This window comes from Solanum stenotomum, chromosome 9 (genome assembly GCF_019186545.1).
Source record: "Solanum stenotomum isolate F172 chromosome 9, ASM1918654v1, whole genome shotgun sequence".
Taxonomy (NCBI): Eukaryota; Viridiplantae; Streptophyta; class Magnoliopsida; order Solanales; family Solanaceae; genus Solanum; species Solanum stenotomum.
The window spans coordinates 166,853-177,519 of record NC_064290.1 but is presented as its reverse complement, the minus strand read 5'-3'; the positions used below and the strand labels follow the sequence as shown (position 1 = coordinate 177,519).

Genomic DNA, 10,667 nt, shown 5'->3' with positions numbered 1-10,667 from the left:
AAATAATAATAAAATAATGAAAAAGTGAAATAGAGAGTGTGAATAGTAGTTCTCCAAATTTGGAACTACTATTCAACTCTCTAAATTTGAAGAATAGAGGGTGATTTGGAGGTAGGTTGGAGTGCCCATTCTCTATTTTAGTCTCCAAATATAGAGTATGGAGAGTAAAATAGAGGTGGATTGGAGATGGTCTTAGGAACAACCTCTATTTATTGATTAAAAAATAATTAAAATGCTTACTCTTTTTAACATAATAATTGTACATGGGTCATTTGCATTTTGCCCATTGACCTTTAATATTTGCCTCTCACGTTAACTAATTTTTTCGGAAGGTATAAATTTATATTCTTGCATCATAATATTTCACAAGTTATGTACCACATTTTAAAAAAATATATACCTTGCTAGAATAAGTTTGATTGCTAAGGGTTAAAATTAAAGATTAATTTATTAAAAAGGCAAATTGTGTAATTAAATACACTCATACTCCTTAATAGAATCTATTAGAACTCGTATTTTATAGTTTGTTCAGAATACAAAACAGCCCTTTTGAGTTTTAAAAAATAATTCATTTTACGAGCAGAAAAATATTCCATTAATCAAGTCATACCAAAGAACCGAATTAGAAAAAAATGAATCGAGTCAAACTAATTCGGTTTGATATTTTGTACATACTAACAAAAATAATGTAATAACATTAGTAACATATCCAGTGAAATTTCACAAGTGGATCTATAAAACTCATATTTTATAGTTTTATTCGAAAACAAAAAGCTAAAAAATAGCCCTTTTGAAATTTAAAAAATAACTCATTAATCATCTCACACTAAAAAAAATCATACTAAAGAACCAAATTAGAAAAAAATGAAATCGAGTCAAACTAATCCGGTTTGATATTCGGTATAATATATTCAGTAAAATTTCACAAGTGAGATCTGAGTAGGGTAACATATACGTACCAAATCTTATCACTACCTCGTGGAGATAAAGAGATTGTTTTCAAAAGACACTCAGCAACATACTAATGAACTTTGAAAAAATCAGACCCAAAAACTAAATGCTCTCATTTAAATCGTAGATAACGAATAATGGTAATCATACCTAACTATAAATATAGTAACCCTACTTGTTTATTCTTTTGCATGCATGCATTTTTCTATCGATCTAACCAATTACTGTATATAAGGCCACTTGCTTCTGACCACAATTAATAATTAAATTGTCTAGGGTCTACTCTCTGTGTATGACTTTGATATCCACATTTAAATGTCTGTCCGCATAAGCCTATAAACACAAATATATGTCCTATAAAATTAGAAGAAAAAAAAACTAAACATACATCATCACAAAAAAAAAAAACTCCCATCCATGAATGCTTCAAATATATTATTGTTGATCATCGTTGCACAAATTGTTTCATTAAATTTAGCCTTTGATAAATCTCAAAATGTTCTCTCAAAATCGAAAATTATCCATCTTAACGGAGCTATTGGACCAGAGAGTGTTGCGTTCGATCCAAAAGGAGAAGGTCCATACATAGGAGTAGCCGATGGACGCATTCTCAAGTTGCAATTAGGGTCACAAAATCAATTATTTTGGGCTGATTTCGCGGTTACTTCTTCTCATCGAAGGAATTGTACCTTACCATTTGCTCCTGAAATGGAACATATATGTGGAAGGCCATTAGGCTTACGATTCGATACAAAAACAGGTGATTTATACATTGCTGACGCGTATTTAGGACTACAAGTTGTTGGTTCAAAAGGAGGACTAGCAACGCCATTAGTTCAAAATTTCGAAGGTAAGCCTTTAGTCTTTACAAATGATGTTGACATTGATGGTGATGTGATTTATTTCACGGATACAAGCACCAAGTATCAACGTTGGCAATTTCTCACATCTTTTTCGAGTGGTGATACGACTGGCAGGCTAATGAAATATGTTAAATCAACGAAAAAAGTAACAGTTTTATTAGGTGACCTTGCTTTTGCAAATGGTGTTGCGTTGAGTAAAAACAGATCTTTTGTACTAGTTACTGAAACTACAAATTTTAGAATTTTAAGGTATTGGCTTAAAGGTCCCCTAGCAGGAACACATGATGTATTTGTTGAGTTGCCCGGGTTTCCGGACAACATCAGAATAAACCCTAAAGGGGAATTTTGGGTAGCGCTACAAGCAATAAGATCAGTATCAAGTATTTCAGATTCGAAATTTGGAATGTTACGTTTCACTCCTCAGCAAATGGACGAAGAGGAGCTACACCCTACCGCCATCAAGCTAAGTGACGACGGGCGAGTTTTGGAAGTTCTAGAAGATGTTGAAGGCAAGACATTGAGGTCTATAAGTGAAATTGAGGAGAAAGATGGAAAGTTATGGATTGGTTCTGTTGTGATGCCTTTTTTGCGAGTTTATGGATTGTGAATTTTAAGTATCAGACCGCTCTACTTGTAAATTTAATAATTTCCTTTATTAGGTGATATTCAATTGTGTGAGATATAAAATAAAAATTTGTAATATGATTTTGTCATTTCTTTCAAATGTTTGGTGATATAATAATGTTTTTTTTTTGTCAATTTAAATGAGATTGGCATAAAGAAGTTGATTCCAAGTATCAGGTACACCAGGTAAACACCAATGTGTACAATCCATGCCTTTATATCTAGGGTTTCCATAAATAGAAGGATGACCATCAACTCTATATTGTGACAGTTTGTTGAGTTTCAACATATGTATTGGCTTTCTTGTTTTGCTCAAAATTTTCCCCAATAATATGTCTGCTTCATCTTGACCTCCTAAATAACTTAGTTTTTTTACTGGATTTTGTTCCCCTTTGCATTGCATTTGGTTGGGTTTTTTACCCCATTGGGTGCCACTGTAAAGAAAATAAAATAAAATTAGTATATACGTTGTAATTCATATGACATTATTTGATTAGACACGAAATTTAACTGAAATCTTACTTGCGATGATCAGGGGAGATGCCTTGAAAAAAGACCTTAGTTTTCTTGAAATTAATGTTGTTGGAAATCCATTTACCCCATGTTATCAAGGCTTTTTCATAAGCTTTTAAACGATCCATATCTTGATGTAGGACTTTTCCATCGCGAATCAAATCCCATCTGCAAAATTTTAGTGTCAATTTTAGTAGAATATATAATTTGTATAGAATACGAACTAGGGTGAACAACAATAACATATTCATTGAAATTGCATCAAGTGGGGTCTGGAGAGGGTAGAGTGTACACTGAGCTTATCATTATTATCTCGTAAAGATAGAGATGTTGTTTCTGAATGACCCTCGGCTCAAGGAGGTCAATCATATAGATTTTGATATGACTTATGAGGATTATCATATTCTCTCTAAGTCTCCATCCCGATAATAATGAAGGGGTTCAAAGTAGGCCACAATCAACTAATATAATTTTCGTTCTCAATTCTGACATTAATTTTTCTAAAACAACCTCTCTACCTCACAAAGGTAGAAGTAAGATTCACTGTTAAAAATTGGGTCAAAGTCAAGCTAAAACCGACGGATATGGTCCGTTTTGCTAAATCGATGAATTATGCATCGTCAGTTTTGACAGGTTCAGTTAAAACTTAAAACCAAGGACAACCAACTCTGTCAGTTTATGACAAAAAAACAAACTAGGGAATGCATCGGTTTTTTAAAAATAATAAAAAACTATTTGAAAAATTATAATTTTTGCGTGAAAATAAATTTACAAACATCCGTCAATTTTTTATTAGTTTTTTTAAAAAGAAAAGGGAAAAGTGGCTAAAAAATACTTCAAACTTTGGCTGAAATTGTTGTTACGATACCAAACTTTATGGAGGACCTTTTACCTCCTGCACTATTTAATAGTGTATTTTAAAGGTATATATGTGTCCATGTGGACACATTACTATTTATAATGATGCAATATTTATGATGTCCATGTGGGCACATATATACCTTTAAAATACACTATTAAATAGTGTAGGGGGTAAAAGGTCCTTCCTAAAGTTCGGTATTGTCACAACAATTTCGATCAAAATTTGAATATATTTCAGACTTTTTTCCCAAAAGAAAATGTCAGACAGTCGATTTTCTCTCAAATTTTTGGACCCACCCTGTCTATCGATATTCTATCAATTTTTTGATTTATTCTGCCTTTTCGAGATTTCTTTTATGAAATCACACTAATATGTTGTTCTCAATTTAGACATCAAATCTCTAATATTTTTTAATAAAAATAAAACTTACGGTTGTTTTCTTCCGGTATGAAGCCACCAATGCCAAGTATCAAATATCAAAATGTCATAACCAGTCCACTGCTTTGAAGAAGTTGCAACTGAGTCCAACTTTAGTACTCTTTTTGATTTCTCCTTCACTATGTCTACCAGCAATGCATTTCTCACATAACTCAATCTCACTTGCTTTGACTACATAAATTCAACAATATAATAAACAAAACATTATTTGAGAGATTGTTATATATAACTATATCAATTTGACATTGACAATATAAAAAGACAAATGTGAGAAATTAAGCGCAAAAAGAGGATGATAAATGATTTGTTAGAGACGGATTTAGAGCTAGTTAATTAACAGGTTCAATTGAATGTACTATTTTTTTAGCACGAATCAGTTATATATGTATATCTTGAAATTTTACAGTATTAGTCCTTAAAGTATCAATAAATTTCGATATTGATCCTTGTGGTACATATTTAACATTTGATTAATTGAAATATAAATTTTTTGATTCATCTGTACTCCCAAATTGATTACCCAATAACAAAAAAAAATTGTTACAATATTATTAATTCAATTACTTAATACAAATAAATTAATAATATTTATTTTTTTGAATCTGCACAATTTTTATCTTGCGTTGCACTTTATGAGGTAAGGTCAAGTCCCTTTCATGTACCTTCCTCTCATAAATTCAACTCCCCCCAATACATGGGAAAATTTCTTTTTTTTATATAAAATAAATATATGAGAATCTTCACAATTTATCCAATTATTATGTGTCAAATCATTTAATTACACATATTATATGTTAAATTTGCATCATTGTCTGTATTGATTAAATTTATAATAATTTACTCACTTATTTTCTAGTTAATTTACCATTTATTAATAACTATCATCATTTGTCAAATAATAATACTATAATATACTAACAATAACATATTCAGTAAAATCTCACTACGCCAACCTTATCACTATCTCAAGTAGGTAGAGAGGTTGTTCTCGATAAACCCTCCGCTCAAGTGCATCAAACTCAAATGAAGAAAACGAAAGCAATGAAGAAGAATAATATATACTTAACAAATCATATTTATTATGAAATCATTAAATTTAAATTCCGAATTCACTTACGGGTATAGAAAAGGTTGACATGAGTGGTCCATTTCTGGTGACAGAGTAATTAAGACTTGGAAAGGCAGAATGAAGCATGCAAGCCAAAGATTGCCATTGATTCAAGCTCAATGAATCTCCCACGAATAATACCTTCTTCTTTTTAATTCTCCTCATAAAGTCATTTCCATCCCACCTATGTGTATACACAAAAATTAAACTCAAGAAAAAAAAAATTACTAGTAATATTTTCATGGAAAGACAGACATATATATATGGAAAAGTTACATATTTGGTCATTCAGCTCGCCGAAAATATTTATAGTCGTTAGCCAGCATAAATATATTTTAAGAAAATATTTTTACTAATGTTTCATGGAAAGACATATAACAAAATAAAGAGGGAAAAGTTATATATTCATCATAAATATTTATAGTAGTTAACCAGTATATATATATTAACACAAATTTTACATATATTATACATTTTTCAAAAAGTTTATGTGTTGGTGCATATTTAAGTTATTTTCCCATTTTTTTAAAAAGGGACTTTTAACACATTTAATCGCTTGTTCAAAATAATTATAATGGCTAATTAAATATATAAAAGATATATGTTTTTATGGTTATTTTAATAGATGATGAAAAAATTCCTAAAAATATACATTTTGAAAATATAAAAGTGGAAACTTGAAAATAAAACAAGTTAATTTGTTAATTGTTACAAGTTATATAACATGTGAAATGACACAAGATAATATAAAATCATTTATATTAATGATATATATAATTAAATGACTTAAATTTCTAATAATAAATGATTTCACGAGATCACGAGTTGGTGCAATTAATACTCAACGTAGGCGGGAATACTGCATTTGTTAGATTAGTAATTCATCGAGGAATCTCAATTAATTACTTCGTTTCAATTTATATAATTTGTTTGAATTTTAAGAATTTTTTATTTTGTTTTGATTGTGCATTTAGTCATATAATTTTTTAAAAATTTAAAAAATAATTTATATATTTAAAATTATATAAAAATACTATAATTCACAAGAATTAACAATTTAAAAGACGATTTTTTTTTTGTTTAACTCTTTGAAATTTTGAATTATGTTATGTTAAGTTGAGACTTGAGACAAATAAGTAGAAAGGAACCTTTTGGTTTGTAGGTCGGACATAGGAGTACTAACTACGTAAATGGCAAAAAACAGAATGCACGAAAACAAATAATTCAATTATCAAGCAAAACATGTTCACCTAGATAATCGAATATTTACGAAGCACGATATAGATGAGACAAGTTTCTCCATATGTTCTATATTTATTTATTTTTAAAAATATATATATCAGATAGGAGATTGAAGAAATGGTGAGAACATTTTATTTTTTTTAAATGAGGGCATGGGGAATCGAACGTTTAACGATAAGGTAAAAACTTAGGTACAAGTTATTTGTCTATGAAATTGTTTCACTTCTTTTTTCTAGAGTTGAACTTTGGAAAGCACATTTAACTATAAACATCTAGAATTCAACTTGAATGTGAAAAATAGAGTTCAAAAAATAACAAAAAGTATTTTTTCACTTTTTTCACTCATAAAAAAGTTAAAAACAACTCTAATTTATATCCATAATTAAGCACAATTTCAATTACTAAATATCATTTTCAACTTTGAAAATAAAAATTATATTTTTCAAATTTCACAATAAAACATGATCAAACGTCCATTAATAAGCTATACATAAAATTCGGAAACTTATGTCTCCACCTAGTGACTCAGCCATATACAATAAAAGAATGTCAATTGATTTTTGTTAAAAAAATTATACTATACATATATAAAAACAATATACATATTTATTCTTGAAAACTCTTTTAACGAAATTTCTAACTTCCCCGCCTCAACCCTCACCATAAGCATTGGATTTTAAGTATTAATAACTTTTATCAGCCACTTGTCATCAATCAACTTTCGATACATACGAAATCATGCAATTCGATCAAAAAATCCCCACCTCTATATCTATCTATATTTCAGCAATAAGAATAATAACATATTCAGTAAAAATTCATTAAATATGATATGGAGAAGATATAGTGTGCATAGACCTTATCGCTATTTTATTGAGGTAAAGAGATGTTTTCGAAAAAAAGCATAACAGTTAATAAGAAAAACATTAATAAAAAAGATAGATGCAATTTATTACCTGGTTAAGTTACAATCTGTGGGTTGCCATCTATACTTGAGATATGCTTTATCTGGTCTACCATTCTTTACACAATCAAATTGTTGAAGTAAAAATGGACATTTTTTGGCATTATAAAGTGGATAATTATAATCTATAACCCATTTTCCATCATATAAATCACAATTTGCACCCAATTTTTTGAAGGGAGGGTGTAGTAGCTTGTTATGTTTTGCTTCTACTAGAAAATCAACATTATTGATAAACAAAATAATGTTGATTATGAAGAAGCAATTATGAAAATTTATTAGAGGATTTTTCATGGTATGGAGAAGAAAAAGAGAAAAGGGAAAATGGGATAGTTATGTTGTAAGGTATAATGTAGGTGAAGGAGGATTTAAAGGGTGAGATTTGTGATGAAATTAATTAATAATTTACTGAGTCATTTGTTTTATTTAATTGTGATGAGAAGAAGAAGAAGAAGAAGAAGAAGGAAAAATGAAAATGAGAAAAAGGGAGATTTTATTATTTTAATGGCCACGTTCATTAATTGCTGAATATTCGGACTTAAATTGGCGGTTTATTTTGCTTTTTATACCTGTTCATAATTTTCCCAAAGGGGAATTTAAATTTACGGTTTTTATTGTGTCAAAATTTTATTATTTAATACTCTTTTTGTTTATTTTTATTTATTATATTTGGATTTGATATGATTGTTAATAAAATAATTATTGACATGGCTAGTTTGTTATGCTATTTTATTATTAATTGATGTTAGTATCAGATTTTGGAATTAATTAATTAATGCTAATGATAAAATATGAAAATGAATAAATATTTTTTCTTGATATGTTAAAATTGAAAGCTGAAAGTGAAAATTTATTTTTGAAATAATAGACAAATAAAAATGAACGAATGAGTATTAAGTAACAAAAATTGCATGTTTGCTCAAATTTAAGAACAAAAATAGGTGATGATATTGTGTCCTAAATATACTTTTCATTAGTATTCTCTAGTTCATTTTACTTATCTATTATTTCAAAAAATATTTTTATTTTTATATTATATATTAAGAAAATAGAATTAATTTTTTTCATGTTTTACTCTTAGTATTAATTACTTATTATCAAATTAGTTTCTAAAACCTAATATTAAACATTAATTTATAAGAATAGTGTGAGATATAGTAATGTCAATTTTATTTTTAAATGTAGGTGCCAAATTAGAATGTGAGAAATAAAAATAAATGGAGGAAATATTTACGAAGTGTAGTTAATTATAGTAAGGCACGTTCCCAAATAATAAGTAAAATATATCGCGTATTGCATGTTTATGTAATTTTAATATAATAATGAAATAGTGTAGACAGAAAATGAAGGCAATTTATTTTAAAGTCCTTTATAAATTAATCTTTTATGTTTTTTTTTATAATTTTTAAAAAATTTATATGTAAATAAAAAATAGTTTATTCTCTAACTTATTGCATTAGGAATCTATCAATCGGTGTCATTGGATCTGATAATTGCCGTCACTGTCAGAAAATATGAGGATTTAATTTTAAAAAATTTAAACTTACCGGCAAAATCCCCTTGTATTACTGAGACCTTTCTTTAAATAGAAATTAAATAAATTGTTAAACTAACAATAAATACAGTAATCATTTATAAGAGTTGACTTTGTACTAAAGGATATAATTAGTTGGCAAATTAACTCTATTGTTTTAATTTGGAGATTGTTATTAATGGCACCTTAAATTCCTGGAAGTTAAGTTTACACTTTCATATTCCTTAACCAGAAATCACAATAAATTATTGGAAGATACCTCATATATGTGGTCACATAGGACGATCCAAATGAGAAAAGAATACAGACGTCCATAAAAAATAAGGTATTTATATAGGACTAGATAATGTTGTCCGTGCTATGCACGGGCCCAATAATATAAATGGTATGTTTTGGGTCGCTAATAACGGAGTTTTTGAAGCGATTGTTTGCGTGGATAAAGGAATAAGTTTTTTTATCACAAACTTGTATTTTCTTTGACACTATTCAAGGCACAATAAGACTACCCACATACAACATTTTTGAAATATTTTATGTTGTCAAATATTTTATGTTGTCAATTATCATGATTTATAGTATTTTTACGATAGATTCACTTAAAGAATGAGTGGAATTTTTTGTATTTTTTTCAAAACATACTTTATGTTATTAATTATCATGATTTATAGTATTTTTACGCATTTTTTAAATATAAAAAACCCAAAAAACAATAAGACAAATAAATTAAAATGGAACCAATATATGTTATTTTTGTTGTCTCAATTTATGTGACACAAATAAAATTTGGAGAGTCATCCAACTTTTAATTTTTTTTAAAAAAATGTTTTAAGTTATAATTATTGTGATTTATAATATTTTTATATAACTTTCAAATAACCAACAATACTGGTCACTTTGTCATAATTTATGTGATATGGATAAAATTACAAAATTAACTCTTTTAAAATGTGTTTTAGATATTTTAAGTTGTTAATTATTATTATTTATAATACTTTTTTGGTAATTTTAAAATGAGATGTGTTAGTTTTTCTGTCCCAATATATGTGAGCCTGATAGAATTCTGAGAGTGAACCTATATTATATAGCTTTTAAATATTTTAAATTGGTAATTATTATAATTTTTAATGCTTTTTAAGTCATTTGTAAATGATATATGTTGCTTCCTTTGTCCCATTTTATATAGTATAAATAAAATTCTCGAAACCAACTCAATTTTTAATATATTTTTAAAAATATTTGAAATTATTAATTATTGCAATTTATAATATTAAAAAAATAGAAAATGTACAAAACTTATATCAGCTTAAAAAAATGACCACGATAATTCGAAGCCTACAGAAAGCAATATGGTTGTACGTAATTTTTAAATACTTAATATATATTACTCTGCTTGTCTCATTGTATGTAGCATAGATAAAATTTCAAGAGTCAATCAAATGTTGTTAATTGTTAAGATTTATAATACATTTTACGTAGTTTTCAATAATTTCACATTAAACAATACATATTACTACTTTTATCTCATTTTATGTGACATTGATAGATTAATTTTATGAATCAGTCAATTT

The 10,667-nt window shown here is 27.6% G+C and overlaps 2 protein-coding genes across 2 annotated transcripts; one reads left to right on the top strand and one right to left on the bottom strand.

The window, feature by feature from the left end:
* Positions 1 to 1,339: 1,339 nt before the first annotated feature.
* On the top strand, positions 1,340 to 2,432 carry LOC125875630 (protein STRICTOSIDINE SYNTHASE-LIKE 10-like). Its single transcript, XM_049556627.1, has one exon. It carries the CDS (start codon positions 1,369 to 1,371, stop codon positions 2,419 to 2,421), a length of 1,053 nt encoding a protein of 350 aa, XP_049412584.1. The 5' UTR covers positions 1,340 to 1,368; the 3' UTR covers positions 2,422 to 2,432.
* A 70-nt stretch (positions 2,433 to 2,502) lies between these two features.
* On the bottom strand, positions 2,503 to 7,859 carry LOC125875628 (protein trichome birefringence-like 43). The gene is made up of 5 exons (XM_049556625.1): positions 7,558 to 7,859; positions 5,369 to 5,543; positions 4,244 to 4,422; positions 2,961 to 3,119; positions 2,503 to 2,872 (listed from the first exon to the last, which is right to left on the bottom strand). The coding sequence occupies exons 1-5, from the start codon at positions 7,857 to 7,859 to the stop codon at positions 2,575 to 2,577; spliced, it is 1,113 nt and encodes a 370-aa protein (XP_049412582.1). The 3' UTR covers positions 2,503 to 2,574.
* Between the last annotated feature and the right edge of the window lie 2,808 nt (positions 7,860 to 10,667).